At 36.6% G+C, this 14475-nt stretch overlaps 1 protein-coding gene across 3 annotated transcripts in view; it reads left to right on the top strand.

Moving 5' to 3' along the window:
• eml2 (EMAP like 2) overlaps nt 1-14475 on the top strand; it is a 47258-nt gene that overhangs the window by 25497 nt on the left and 7286 nt on the right. For 2 of the 3 annotated variants that reach the window (XM_038285947.1, XM_038285949.1), the window contains exons 5-15: nt 4916-4944; nt 5593-5722; nt 5991-6140; nt 7613-7682; nt 8534-8644; nt 8726-8821; nt 10852-10986; nt 11940-12302; nt 13132-13257; nt 13343-13474; nt 13850-13917. In XM_038285947.1, coding sequence (XP_038141875.1) covers nt 4916-4944; nt 5593-5722; nt 5991-6140; nt 7613-7682; nt 8534-8644; nt 8726-8821; nt 10852-10986; nt 11940-12302; nt 13132-13257; nt 13343-13474; nt 13850-13917 — 1410 coding nt within the window. The remainder of the gene's footprint in view (nt 1-4915; nt 4945-5592; nt 5723-5990; nt 6141-7612; nt 7683-8533; nt 8645-8725; nt 8822-10851; nt 10987-11939; nt 12303-13131; nt 13258-13342; nt 13475-13849; nt 13918-14475) is intronic. The other variant, XM_038285948.1, reaches the window with a different exon arrangement.

Raw genomic sequence — 14475 nt, 5'->3', positions numbered from 1 at the left:
AGGGAAAAAGTTAAACTGTCAATGTGACTCTAAATGTGATGAAACTCTTGCTGCATGCAAAAACAAAGGCCTTAAAAAAAGCCCAAATGACAAAAGGTCACATAATATGTCATAAATTATTCTTACTGCGGTCGGGATCGGGTCTCATCTCTGAAGGGTTTCAAACAATAAACACCTGAACTCAGAAGAGCTGAAGCAGACATGTTTGAGGTTAAACGAGTCGGTTCTTGTTTTAGATTTTGAATATTTGCAGATTGATTAAAATAAAATCATCTTAACTAGTTTTTCTACTCCTGGTGCCGCTACCTCATCGCTTTTTGCTGCAGGGCCGAACACTCAACCAAATCAACAGACAGCTTTACAGCAGTAATAACGCAGTTCATATGGCAATCTATTTTAACATTTAATCAGCAGGGGATAATTGAAATAATGTGTAAAAAATTATATTATTAAAAAGAACATGACCAATTCTTCAGCAATGAATCTGAGTCTGGTTTAGACATTTTTGATTAATCAGTATTGGAGTTACTCACTAGAGTCGACATTATTTTCTCTTCACAAAAAAAACATGGCAAAACTACTTTTGCATCCTTGCTCAGGGAGAAGGGAAACTTGCAAAAGTCAGGCAGACTTGTAAGGCTGGGTGCGCCCATCACAGGGCAACACGGTAACACACGGGAGAAAGAATCATGGCCATTAAAAACATAAGGGATATTTAGTAACACTAATAAATCTAACACTCATGCTTTTGGACTTTGGGAGGAAACCAGGAGAATGACCAAAACAAACCAAGCATGTATTAGAGAAGCATATTAAATCCATGCAGACAAACTCCCAAGCTGGGATTTTAACCTCCTTCTTGCTGCAAGACAATAGGACTGCCTGCTCATGTACTATGTTTAGTATAATATTTATAATGTATTTATTTTATATGCTACTTTTGGTTTTAGAGTATCAGTAACACTTGATAGAATTAGAGATTCATACAACCTGAGATCCATCAAATTGTCTTTTTTTATTAGATTGACGTTTTCTTTGAAACTATTAAATTACTAGTTTATTTAGATATTTATAAGTTAGTTTTTGCTTAAAAAAAAAAAAAAAAAGAATCATTCCCGTATCCCAGTAGGGTTTTCTCCTGTTCCCTGTCAGTCTTTATTTTAGGCTTTGAACCCGGAGAGCTGTCTTTTTTTTTTTTGACATATTATATTATGGTAATCCTAAATGATAAAACTGCATTCCATATATCCATCAGCAGAAAGAAAACTTCCAGTACTTTAATCCAGTTTGTTTTAGCTTGTCTCTGATGTTTGTCTTGTAGTTTCACATAAGAACTGGTATTTCAGTACACAGCCTATTTCATTATTGGGTGGTTTCCATCCTTCTGTGTTTGAATTTTATGCACACATGCTAGAGGTTATTTTTGCTTTGTTTTTTTTTTGTTTTTTTATTTCTGCAGAAATGCAAGCAGAATAAATGTTAAATTCTCATGTTTTTTGCAGCTTGTCCATCCATTTTTTGTTTTCAGAGTGCAGGCAGGCAGAAAATGTTCTGCATGCTAATGGTCACTTTGTTTGTGCATTTTTTCCCTCTGGGAACCAGGAGACTGTTACACACTATGAGAAGTTTTTAGATGTGGAGGTATTTGCCCTGTTTGGTTGCCAGTCACCCAGCATGCTCTGCTCTAATTACTGTTCCTATGGCAGCCTTAGTCTTTGATTGGTTGCAGTCCTGCCACGCCTCATCTCCCAGCCAGAGCAACACGCAGAGGTCCAGAGAAGAACTGAGCCTTTATGTGGTTAGTTGAAAGAGCCGACGTCCGGCCTGTTAGCCTCCACCTGACCAGAGACAGATCAGACGGCAGCCAGTTCTTTAATCTTCTAAAGATGCTTTGTCTCACTGCAACGCATACAGGCTTAGATCGCCTTTTATGACTCATCATTAAGCTCATCTCGTGTTTTCAGGGAAGCCTTTTGAGGCTGGTTTTTAGACTGTTGCAAACAACTAATTCTCTACTTTACAGATCTGTTTATTTGTACCCTTTTCTCACCCTGTTTGAACCTGATTCAGATAGTTGTCATCTAATCTTCTGTAACTGCAGTAATGTTTAGCCTGTCAGCTGATTTGCTGATGGGGGTCTGACAGGATGGGTTTACTGGTCAGCAACAATGAAAAGGTGCAAATTGTTTGAATGACAGCTGAATCAGGAGGAGCAGAGCACAGAGTCCTGATGGACGGGTTTGATCATTGGATTTGTCAGAAGCTGAATAGCTGTTATTTCGCATTTTTCAACCCAGATGAATGTGAAGAACTTTTCTGTTTAACATTTAATCTGTTAGACAGACAGGCTGACCTCCACATTTGGCCCACGCTGTGTGCAATCCTTTCTTCTCTTCTTTTTTTATAAAGTGTACAGTGGGGTTTTTGTACTTTATTCTTAACTTAAAAAATGTTTATTGCCATGTAACCAGGCGACCTGTCGGCTGGATTTTCAGTGAGAAAATGAAATTGTCCAGCAAAGCAAAGTTGAAGTATAAGCAGGTGTATTCGGCTTCACAGTATTCCACCCTATCAAACACACAATCTCTGCCTTAAATAGGCACAGCTGATGAAGGACTGAACCATTTTCATGAAAAAGAAACAATTTCTCACTTAGATTTTAAAACACACATTTAAAGCAAATATATATACACACATTTGCGGTTAACTTTTTAATTTTATTATGATATAAACTTACAGAGGAAACCCATAGAAATCCCCAAAACTATGTGCACAAATACTCCTATATTTTTCAGGGTCTCTCCCAGAACAAAAGGCAACATGGTAAATATAAAAATATGCAATATTTAAATTGAATTAATATTTTAAAATTAAATTCATATTTTAAAAACTTTTTAAAATATTCTTCAATTTGTTCTTTATGTGCAAATCTATGCTTAATGTGCAGTCCTAAATAAAGTGTCCTAGTGCTAACCAAGCTGGTTTTTAATAAAGTGCAATGGCCCCTTAAAGTGCTTCAAGCTATTTGCATAAAAATAGTCCCAGTAATGAAGACCTCTTCATTACATGCCCTTAAAAAAACCTACATATTATCTCTAGTCAAAGAAAATCTGACTCTGCAGACAGAATGTAAAACACATGCATCACTGAAAATACTTGAGCTTAAATCCATTCTCATCTCTGCTTGAAGCTCCCTTTTTTGTATTGTAGTGATGTTAAGAGTAAGATCATCAAAATGTATTTAGTTAGATGGTCAGTTAACTTGCTGCCTGTAGCCTGGCAGCTGAAAGTGGTGCTTTAAGTTGCATCGTGGTAAATAAATTTAGTTTTAATGTAATCATTTTTTTTTTTTGTAATATTTTAAAAAAGGGCAATATTTCAACCTTATTTGTGAGGGAAAATTCTAGAAAAAAAACAGAAATCCACCGATCAAGTTTTTTTCCGATACAATACTTGGGCTGAGTGTATTGGCTGATATCCGATACCGATCCAATCTGTCCGACTTTTTAACAAGTGAACTACAGTGGAAACATTTGGATCAATTGTGATTAATCGATTATTGATATAATCATCAACTACTTTAGTAATTGAACATTAACTGGAATATAGAGACTCTAAAACATGCCTTTAGTTGACCACTTAGTGCAGTAATTATAACAAAATTGTAAAACAATATACATAAACATTTAGCATTTAAGATTAAAAAAAATATGTCTGAATATGTCATATCTAGGGCTATAACTAACAATTATTTTGCAAAATGATTAATCTGTCAATTATAATTTTATCTATGAATCGAATAGCTAAAGATCTTTAACATTTTTTAAAATGAACAAACAAAACTAAACCAGGTGAAACTTAAACTTTTCCACTTGAGGAGTAGAGAATGAATAGAGAATATTGATAGACAAATAGATTTTCTTGTTTTTTTTTTATCTTAAATGCAACCCAATTAACCCAATTAATTGTTTCAGCCCTACTTAAAACCAGAACTCCTTAAGTGGAAAAGTGTTAGTTTCACGTGGTTTCATTTTCTAAAAAATGTTCTTTAAGTAATCCCTGGCTATCCGATTATTAATCGAAAAATACTTTACAGATTATTTTGTAAGATTTACAAAATAGTCGTTAGTTGCAGCCCTAGAATGAACCCTATATGTTGCTATGTTAATGAAGACGAGGCTTGTTTTAAACATTGTTAAAAAAGGTAAATTAACGCAGATATAAATATACTTCATGTTGTTTATTAGGAAATGAGCAAGAAAAAGAGACAAATGAGCTTCATGTAAAGTGCACTGAATTTGATCTTCAATATCAAATCCCCGATATCCGTTTCAGCTAATTAGTCAATATCGGAGCCGATATCTGATCCAGCTATTAGATCTTTGTATCTGTAGAACCAAATATTTCCCCCACCTAGAAACCTGTTGGGGGAGGAGAAGTGATGCTGTTTAATGCTATAAAAAAGCCTGACCAATCTATTGTGTGGTTTCTATAATCAAGTTATCTCTCCTGAGCGGTTATCAGATGCCACCGATGTTCTACTCATGTAAGATTTGTCGGCCCGAGTTTTCTTTTGTGGGTCTAAAGACCGGCTTATTGTTGCTTCCTGGTTTCCAATCTGCAGCTGAAAGCTGTGCTCCACATTGTTTTTCTGCTGACTTTGATGTTTCCTTTTGCTGTCCACTCAAAGTAAACAGAGTTAAAGCCTGCAGATAAAATGATTTGGAGGAGGAATTATAATGGAGCTCATTGTTAGGGAATTATAAAACACTTGAATGCATCTTATGTATGTACTGTAGGTTTAATAAACTCCCTGGCTGAATCTTTTCTATCTTTCATCATAAAAAAATGGTTAAAGTTGCTGATCAATGTACAGTATACAGATTGTTGATTATTCTTTTTTTCTCTCACTCAGCAAATCCAAAGAATGCACCTACAATGCAGGTAAAAAAACATTTTTTTGATTTATAGATATCACTTTGTTATTGTCTACTCTGTGTTTAGAAAGCCATGCAAAAGATTAAACTTTTCTTTTTTTACATCACAACCTAAAACTGCAATGTATTTTACATAAAAGACCAAGACAATGTGTTGGATAAACAGGAAGAGGCAAGAAAAGGATAATTTGTTAAATGTAAAACCTCCATATAAAGCCCAGCAGTAACAGGTTTAAAGCAGGATGTGGTTATAAAATGGAATTCAAGTTTTTTATTTGTGGTTATTTTTATAGCTGATATAGAAGATGGCGGTGGGAAAGATGTGTAATAAATATATCACAAATAATGTGATAAACATCCATGGCTGCTACATGACAGGATTTGAATTAAAAGACCAGATAAGGTGGAAATTTATCTGAATCAGATATTATTTACAGATCATCACAACTATATTTACGTTATGATTTTCAAAGATGATGAATTGAATTTTTTTCTTACCCCACATAGATTTATTTATTTTTTATCTGGTCTGGATGTTTATAGCTTCTGTCATTTTTCCGAATGCCACTGCTTTTCTTAGGCTTGACCTTCTCTGCTTTTCGCTCCGTAGAACCACTGATCCAGACGGGTTGTTTCTCTTTATTTTCTCCCCCAGAGGACGGCTATGTGAGGATGTTCCTCCGCGGTCGTCCTGTCACCATGCACATCCCTGACCAGCAGAAGGAGGGCTACAGCCTGGACCAGAAGGTGGCGCTCCCGGACAAGAAGCTGAAACTTCAGTGGGTGTATCCTTGAAATGAGGAGGGGATGGAAATAATGAGGGCTCTGTTTCTTCATTTAGGGTCAAAAGAGTGTATGAAAAACATTTGTTTTCTATTTTTTAAGTTTTGTGGAAATGTATACTGATTTTTCTATTATAGCCCTTAAATAAAGCTTCCTATGATTTTTTTTTATTTAGGGTTAAACCTAAACCCTAAACCAGCTTTAACAGAAAAGTTCATGTTCTGGTACATTCTTAGCAGCTTCATCTTCCCTAACCCAGCTGTGCATCAGATACGGCTACCGCGGCCGCGACTGCCGCTCTAACCTCTACCTGCTGCCCACCGGGGAGATCGTCTACTTCAACGCCTCAGTGGTGGTGCTGTACAACACAGAGGAGCAGCAGCAGAGACATTACCTGGGACACAACAACGACGTGAAATGGTGAAGAAACACAACTAAATGTCATGAGAGGGTCTTTGGAGCAGTCTTCTTTAAACTTATTGTCAGATGCAGAAGCTTCTAGTCCTGAAATAAAGCCAAATCCTTTCAGGATGAGGGGGGATACAGGAATCTCTTTAGGCTCTTCTATAAAGCAAACTTTGACCAGAGATTAGCCCTCTGGACGTTTAGAAAAAATATCTCATCCTTTTAAACTTCCAGAAGGTCCTGGTCTGAGGATACCTGCAGTTGATCTAAAGATTGGGTTATGAGCTTAGCAGAGCTGATTGGTTGATCCTGACCTCCAAACACCTGCCATGTTGTTGCTTTTGTTGCTGCTGTTTTTTAATTTTATACAAGATTAAGATTTAAGCAAACTCTAAGTGATAAAAATGGGCCAAAAGGAGTAGTCGGTTGTGACAAAGCACCAGTTGTACTTTCTCCATTCATTTTTCTAACAACCAGCAGCGTACAGGCTTCAGCTGGGCTTTGCTTCTTTGGACTTTGCTTTTTATCTTCTGCTATTTAAAGGACTGTTAGAGTTTTCACTGGAACCACAATGATGGATCTTATTATCTAACTTCTCACGCTGCCTTTAACATTTTAGTTAAATTATTAATTCCATAATGGCCCAGCTTTATCAATTAGAGCTTTCAAGAAAACATCTTTCTTTCACCACACAAGGCTTCAGGATTTCCTGTACCTCCTAGACTGCATCAGAATTTTCTCTGGAAAACTACTGACCTTCTGTTTTAGTATCAGATATTATTGAACTTCGATTAAATTCACTCGTATGTTTTTGTATTAATTTGGTGATTATTTTCATTTATTATTTGCCTTTAAAGTTACGTTTTTTTCTAAAGCAATGTTAAATGTATTCATACTTAATAAAAATAGTTGAACAAACAGACGCTTTGCTATAAGATTGTAACTTTGTAAGGGTTTTCACAGCACATGTCAGGTGGTTCTTCATGGTTTGATGTGGATTTCTCTAAACCATTTGCTCTGTTGATGCACACAGAAGTTTCTTTCTTCTATCTTAGTTTTCAGTTTTATTGGAAAAGTCTGTGAAAGTCCCTCTTTATTCAATTGAAACAGTTGTTTTGCTGTATGAACTTTCTGCCTACAGTCAGATTCCTGGAAAAATCTCTTCAGGGAGGCGTTTAGGTTCTTCTCCCACCGCGTCTGTTTTAATTACTCCATGTCTTGCTAAAAATGGATTCGCCTTCAGTCACAAACATTGCAACATAATAGAAATAATTACACACAGTCATTTAAAGGTTGCAGACGATAAGGTGTCACCAGTTTATTTTGAAAAGTGTTCAAAATGTCTATAAAAGTCACTTTTCCCAGGAGCTGCACCAGTTTTACACGTATTAGATGGTGGTTGTGAACTATTGGCTCATGTGTTTAAAATAAAACAGAAATGTTTGGCGGGCCGCGTGTCTCATTTTCCTCTCATTTGATCTTCTCAGCCTGAGTGTTCATCCTGACATGGTTACCATAGCAACAGGTCAAGTGGCTGGAAACTCCAAGGATGGAAAGGTACAGTGAATCCCACACTTTAAGCTAATGCTCTGCATCGTCACTAACCAGGAAAAGGAGATTAGAAGCTGTATGTTTAAAACTTTAATTCCATTTATCCTTTTCTTTGGATTAACTAGATTTTTCAAAACCTTTTTAACAAATTTGTCTCATGCTTTAAACAAAGAATATCAGCTATAGAAAGTCCCTCATACAGTCTGAGTTTGAAGCTATTCTGTTCATTAATTATCCTTATCTTAGATGGTAATTAAACCCCAGAATGAGTGTTAATGGTATTTACTCTGACACAACAGCACATAAATCAAATCTAACCTTGAAAACATTTAATTTAAAACTGCTTAAAGACAGAAAATCTGCATTTTTGAGTTTTGACAACATAAACTGAACAATGACTGCTCCTCATATTTTATTTAAAACACTTTTGACTCATTTATGTTTTATTTTTTACTGTCAAAAGAATCGCAGTTCTTTAACTTGTAGACTATAACTATATTTTCTAAACTTCTTTGGATTTTGATCAAAGGACAAAATAAATACTGTATAATTATAATGGATTTTATGCCAACGTTTTATATAGAAGATGTCCATCTTGATTTGTTTTTTTTCTGAAATAGTTTGAGTTCCATTCGAATGCAGACCAGATTAAAAAGTCAAGAACTTGAATAAAACAGAATGAGGAGTTTTCCATCTGAACAGCCAATTAGTTTGTAAACCTTTTTTTTAAGTTGATGCATTTATTTTTTGTTCATCTAAGTGAATTGGAAAATATTTCTTGCAGTTTATCCTTAAATTCTGTACTTCTACACATGTTGGTGTTTATTTTATGGATTTTCCGTCTCCTGCCTGTTCAGCTGCTCGCTCCCCACGTCCGCATCTGGGATTCTGTGAGCCTCAACACGCTCCATGTGATCGGGATGGGGGTGTTCGACAGGGCAGTTACCTGTGTTTCTTTCTCGAAGTCGGTAAGCAGCATCTCCTCCTGTACAGCAGTGGGAAATGACGTGTTTATTTGTTTTTATGGAACATCTGTTTGCTTTATTCAGAATGGTGGTTCCTTCCTCTGTGCTGTGGATGATGCCAACGACCACATCCTGTCAGTCTGGAACTGGCAGAAAGAGAAGCAACTTGCTGAGGTTAAAGTAAGCTGTGCCTCCTGGAGAAATATTTTATCACCATATCAACATTTTGGTATCTGTATCGCAACCAACATGTATTTTGATACTTTTCTGTACTTTAAAAAAAAAAAGAAGACCAAAATATTACAGACTATACTCCAAAAAAGTTAAAAGCAATCCACTGGCTTTGTTTCCAAGTTTAAAGACGTTTCCCTTCCCATCCAGGAAGCCTTTACTTTTTGAGTTTTTTGGACAGTGGGCCGACAGGAAAGGGGGCATGAAAGAGGGGGAGAGACATGCGGCGAAGGATTCAACCGGATTGGAACCCGGTCAGCCGTGTAGAACCCCCGATTTGAAAACATTCAAATTGGAATGGCCGAACGGGTCCACCCCGTTCGGGGTGGTTTGGCTTCTTTTGTAAGCCTGCAATGCCCCATACCCGCCTTAGTGTCTGAAAGTGGGGGTCGAGGTCCTCTGCCCTCCTGTGCAGGGGCTTGGGCTGGAAGGGAGTTCTTCCTGCTATCATTCCTGCTATTTGCATGCTTTCAAAACAAAAACAAGGTTTTGTTGAGCTACAGTATAAAACATCAATCTCAAGGCTATTCCTGATATTTCGAATCAAAAAAGCTTCCTGGATGGGAAGCAAAACAATGTACAGTGGATTGTTTTTAACTTTCTTTTTTTTTGGAATGACTATGACCTGGATGACTGAGCATCTTCACCAACACATTACAGACTTTATTTTAATAAAAAACTCAAAACAATAACATATCAATCAGTAAACTAATAAATAAAACATAGATGGAGAAGTACATTGAGAAATGAAGAAAGTTTCTTCAATATCACTCATTACATGTAACTTAACGGACTTTTTGTCTTGTTTCACCTTCCTCACTGTTGCCAAGCTGTATTCCATCTACCATTGTCAGTCTCTGTCTTGAAACATATTAATATATTCTTATATATAATATATTCTTATGCATATGTGACTGTGTGTCTTTATATAATTTACTATGGGGGACGGATGAAGGTGGTGAGGGCGCCTCGATAGTAACATGGACAATAATACAAACACTGTGATTTAAGGATTGTGATTCCTCATAATGTTAATGGTACGTTGGTCACTAGTCAAATCTCCCAGCCGAAGTTTTACTTTGGATACAGCAACGTTGCCCTTGTTTGTTTGTTTTTCAGCCCACAGCTTTTTGATTTGCTGTTTGCTGTTGTCTGCATTTGTTTTTATTCTAAAAAAAGTCATAAAAATAAATAAAATAACTGCATGAATGATAAATAAAACAAAGAAAATCTTTTCCATTGCACACAATCTTAAAAAAAAAAAAAAATTCTCTCTCTTCTCACATAATTTGTATATTTAAACATTAGATTCAGGCAGAGGGGCAAACAATTATCAGTGATGGCAAGGAAAATAGAGGGATACAACATTATTTCTAAAATGTTATTACTTGTCATGCTTTGCCCAAACCAACACAGAAGAAATACATGTTGTCCAAATTAAAAGTGCATGGATCGAGCCGTGCTTAGAAATTTTTTAATTAGGACATTAAAGTCATGATATTGCTAGTTTTGATTGTATCTGGGGTGAAAAAAAATGAAAAAACTTCAAGCAGAGATTTAGATTAGTGGAAAAAAAGATTAAAATGTTGCTGGTTTCAGTTGGAAGGACGGAGAGAAGAGCAGCAGGGCTCACAATAGCTCTCTGGGTAAAACAAACTGCAGACTGATCAATGCTTTTAGGTGTTTCACTGAGGTCTACAATAATGCAAAGAAAAGTCACCATATGCTTGAAAAGAAAAAGTTACCAAAGGGATCTGAAAACTCAGTCATTTGCAGCAGTGTCCCCTCAGCGCTGCTGCAGGTTGCTGTTGGCAGATCTGCAAATTACGCTCCCAATCAAATGCCGTATAGTATCATTTTTAAACGCTACCGTAATAAATTAGTCCTGATATGCCCAGCGACCGTAATTCAGTGTTTGCCAACCTAAATAAAGATGGGCTGCAAGTGAGAGTAATGCTGCATTTCTTTTGCTCTTGCAGTGCTCCAATGACTCTGTGCTGGGCGCCGTGTTTCATCCCATGGACACTAATCTGATCGTCACCTGTGGAAAATCCCACATCAACTTCTGGACCATGGAGGGAACCACGCTAACCAAGCGACAGGGACTGTTTGAGGTAAGTTCACTGTAAGGTGAAGAACTCGATCCTCAGGCTAAACCCTGTAAAATGACGCTTTTCTGATGTAAGATGCTCTAGTAAAAGTTTGGAATGAGTAAGTCTCCTCACTCATTGATGGAGGAATCTTTATTGGCATCATAGAAAGCAAACTGCTTATTGGCTTTGATCTTGTCTCCTCTTCGTATAAGTCTCTGAAGCTGGAACGCCTCTTTGCCATAACCCTAATCTTGCTCCCATCTACAGATTCTCCATCGTACATTGGATTCTGCAAGGAATGAAGATTAATTTGAACTGTAATAACATTGAGACTTGATTTTAACGAAACACTTGACGTAAATTCATGTTCAAAATTTTTAAAAACTCTTTTATAAAGTGTCAACTAGGGCTGAAACAATTAATCGTGATTAAACGATTGTTGAAATAATCCTCAGCTAATTTAGTAAGCGATTCATTGTTAACTAGAGAATAGAGACTTTAAAACAAGCCTTTAGCTGACAGAGCAACCCATTTAGAGGAGTAATTATACCAAGATTGTAATAATTATATAAACCTTTTTCATTTAAGATAAAAAAATAAAATAAATTTCATCTGTCAATATGCTCTATCCAGAACTCAAATTAAATATGTTTTAGTTTCACCGGGTTTAATTTAGAAAAAAATTCCTCTTTAAGGGACTTTTTCTATCCAAATATTAATTGATTAATCAAACAAAATAATCGACAGATTAATCTATTAGCAAAATAATCATTAGCTGCAGTCCAAGTGTCAGTATTTATGTGCCACATAAGTTGTTTATAATATATAGTAAAATGAAGGTTGTAAAATCTTTTTGTATTTTCAGTATAACCTGGTGCTTTTCCTGCTGGTGTTTAAGATTAAATCATCTTTATTCATCTAACTTTAAAAAGCATGAATATTAAAGCTGTGAATCTCTGAATCTGTCTCTGTAGAAACATGAGAAACCAAAGTATGTGCTGTGTGTGGCTTTTGCTGAAAACGGAGACGCCATCACAGGAGACTCCAGTGGTAACATCTACATCTGGGCCAAAGGTAGCCTCCCAATCACCCACCTGGAAACCTTAAGCTCAGTGCTCATTGATGATCACTCTACAAATACAGAAACATCCAACATGTCTGCTGTCCTCTCTGCTCTGTCAGGCGGGAACCGCATCAGCCAGGTGGTTTCAGGTGCGCATGAAGGGGGCATTTTCTCCGTCTGTGTCCTGAAGGATGGTACCATGGTGACCGGAGGTGGGAAAGACCGCAAGGTGGTGCTGTGGGACCACAGCTACAAGAAACAGGCTGAGATGGAGGTAGGAAGGCTGCAGCTGTCCTTTATAAAGGAGAAAATGATGAGAAGAGGGTGGTGACAATATTTCCTGTTTGATTTTGAAACTCTGGAAAGCCTGGAAACGATGTATCCCTTTGCTAAAATGTATTTTCTCTCCTATGATCTTCATTTCTCCTCTAGTTTCTTTGTTTTGGGTCTTTTTTTTATTTTGTCCCTTCTGTGCCCTTACCTCTTTCCTCCTTTGTGTCTAATTTTCCTTACTTGTGAACCATTTTCCCTCTCTTCTTCTTCTTGCTGCACTGCAAAAATGTAAATATAAGAATTATTATTTTTTTAACTTGAATTAAGTGTATTTTATTTTTATTTAAGCAGATCAGAAAATTTTCCAATGGAATAAGTTGATTCAAATCTAAAATAAGAAAAAGGAAACATCTCTGCTACCTTATCTCAACAGCATGATATCTAATTATCTTATTTTAAGGCAAGGAAAGTTTATTTGCATAGCACAATTCAGTACACGGACAATTCAAAGTGCTTTACATGAACTGTATAATAAAATAGAAAGCATATAAAGATTTTAAAAAAATAGTAAAACAAATACAATAATAATAGAGACAAAGATATTTGCAGGTCATGTTATTTACCTGCTGAAATTAAAAGATAAGCTCTTATTTTAAGAAAACTCCTTATTTTCCAATCCATTTTTGCAGTTTTTCCCCTCACTCCTTTCTTTTTAGGTAACATATTAATGTGGCCTGTCATAATGTAAATAAATTCTGTCTCCTACTTTTACGATTAAATTAGCTGAATTCAGTTTGGATCCATTCAAGTTCTCTGCTTTCTGTGTCCAGGTGGCTGAATCCCTGGGCCCTGTCAGGGCTTTGGCTGAAGGGAAACCAGGTGAACTTTTCGTTGGAACCACCAAGAACGCCATCATCAGAGCGGCCTTCCCCGATACCTTAACCCCTATAGTACAGGTTAAACGCCTCAAACTGTTTCCCTGTAAATCTATCCTCCCAGCGTTACAGACCTGGGCGTTTTAAAGCCCATCTGTGTTTGCAGGGTCACACAGATGAGCTGTGGGGTCTGGACATCCATCCCTCCATGGAGCAGTTCGTTACCTGCTCACAGGACAGACTGGTTCACCTCTGGGACACCCACAGCCACCAGCCCCTCTGGAGCAAGACCATTGAGGTGAGCAGAAAAATAAATAAATAAATGCACTGCAAAAAATAGAAATCTCAATAAGTTATTTTTTCTTAAAATAAGTGTGTTTTTCCTTGATTTGAGGAGGTAAGTAAGACACTTTGCCAATGGAACAAGACAATTTCCTTTTAAAATAAGAAAAAACAATTTTATCTTCTTATTTCAAGTAAATATTATCTAACTATCTTATTTTAAGAGTGAAAATACTCATTCCATTGGCAAATCATCTTATTTACCTGCTCAAATTAAGGCTAAATATACTTAATTTAAGCAATTTTTTACTGATTTCTGGATTGTTTTTGCAGTGTGAACATTTAATAAATGAGCTAATCAAACTAAAGAAAATTAAATTGTCTTTTCCAGGATCCAGGAAGGTCTGCAGGTTTCCATCCCAGTGGAGCTGTTCTGGCTGTGGGCACCATGACTGGAAGGTCAGTCCAGGAACATTTTGCTCCACAGCTGCAATAAAAACTTCACTTCCAGCCTCAGATTCTTGTCTTGTGCAGTTGCCTCTACAGTATGATTGTTGCCACTTCTTGTAAAGATTTGTAAAATGCCTCCAATTATACTCATACTGAAGAAAGTTAACCTTCTCTCTGGACAAATATTTGAAATCAGACTATATGAATATTTATTATCCAATAAGTCCATAGTAGAGGTCACCAAAACTTTATTTTAAGGTTTTTGTAGTTCAACTAGTATAATGCAATGTGAACATGTGTGAACTAGACTGTGCTTTATGTTATCTATTACAGTAGTAGCATTTAAAATGTCCCCGCTTTCCTTGATGGGCCCTTGGCTGGTCCCCTACAACTCCTTTTTAAACATTAATCTTTGTACTGAAATATTCTTTCTGTCATAATTTGTGGACGTTAAGAGCTAAAGAGAAGCAGCTTCTCCTGGTCAGACCCTGTAATTCAGTGAAGTCAGTAAAAAAAATATGCACGCCTAGGAGATGGCCAGAGGCTGGAAGTTAGAGGGGATTTTGC

This window comes from Cyprinodon tularosa, unplaced genomic scaffold (assembly GCF_016077235.1).
Source record: "Cyprinodon tularosa strain WSP-4 unplaced genomic scaffold, ASM1607723v1 ctg218, whole genome shotgun sequence".
In the NCBI taxonomy this organism is placed as follows: Eukaryota; Metazoa; Chordata; class Actinopteri; order Cyprinodontiformes; family Cyprinodontidae; genus Cyprinodon; species Cyprinodon tularosa.
This window is presented reverse-complemented; position numbering and strand designations above follow the sequence as displayed.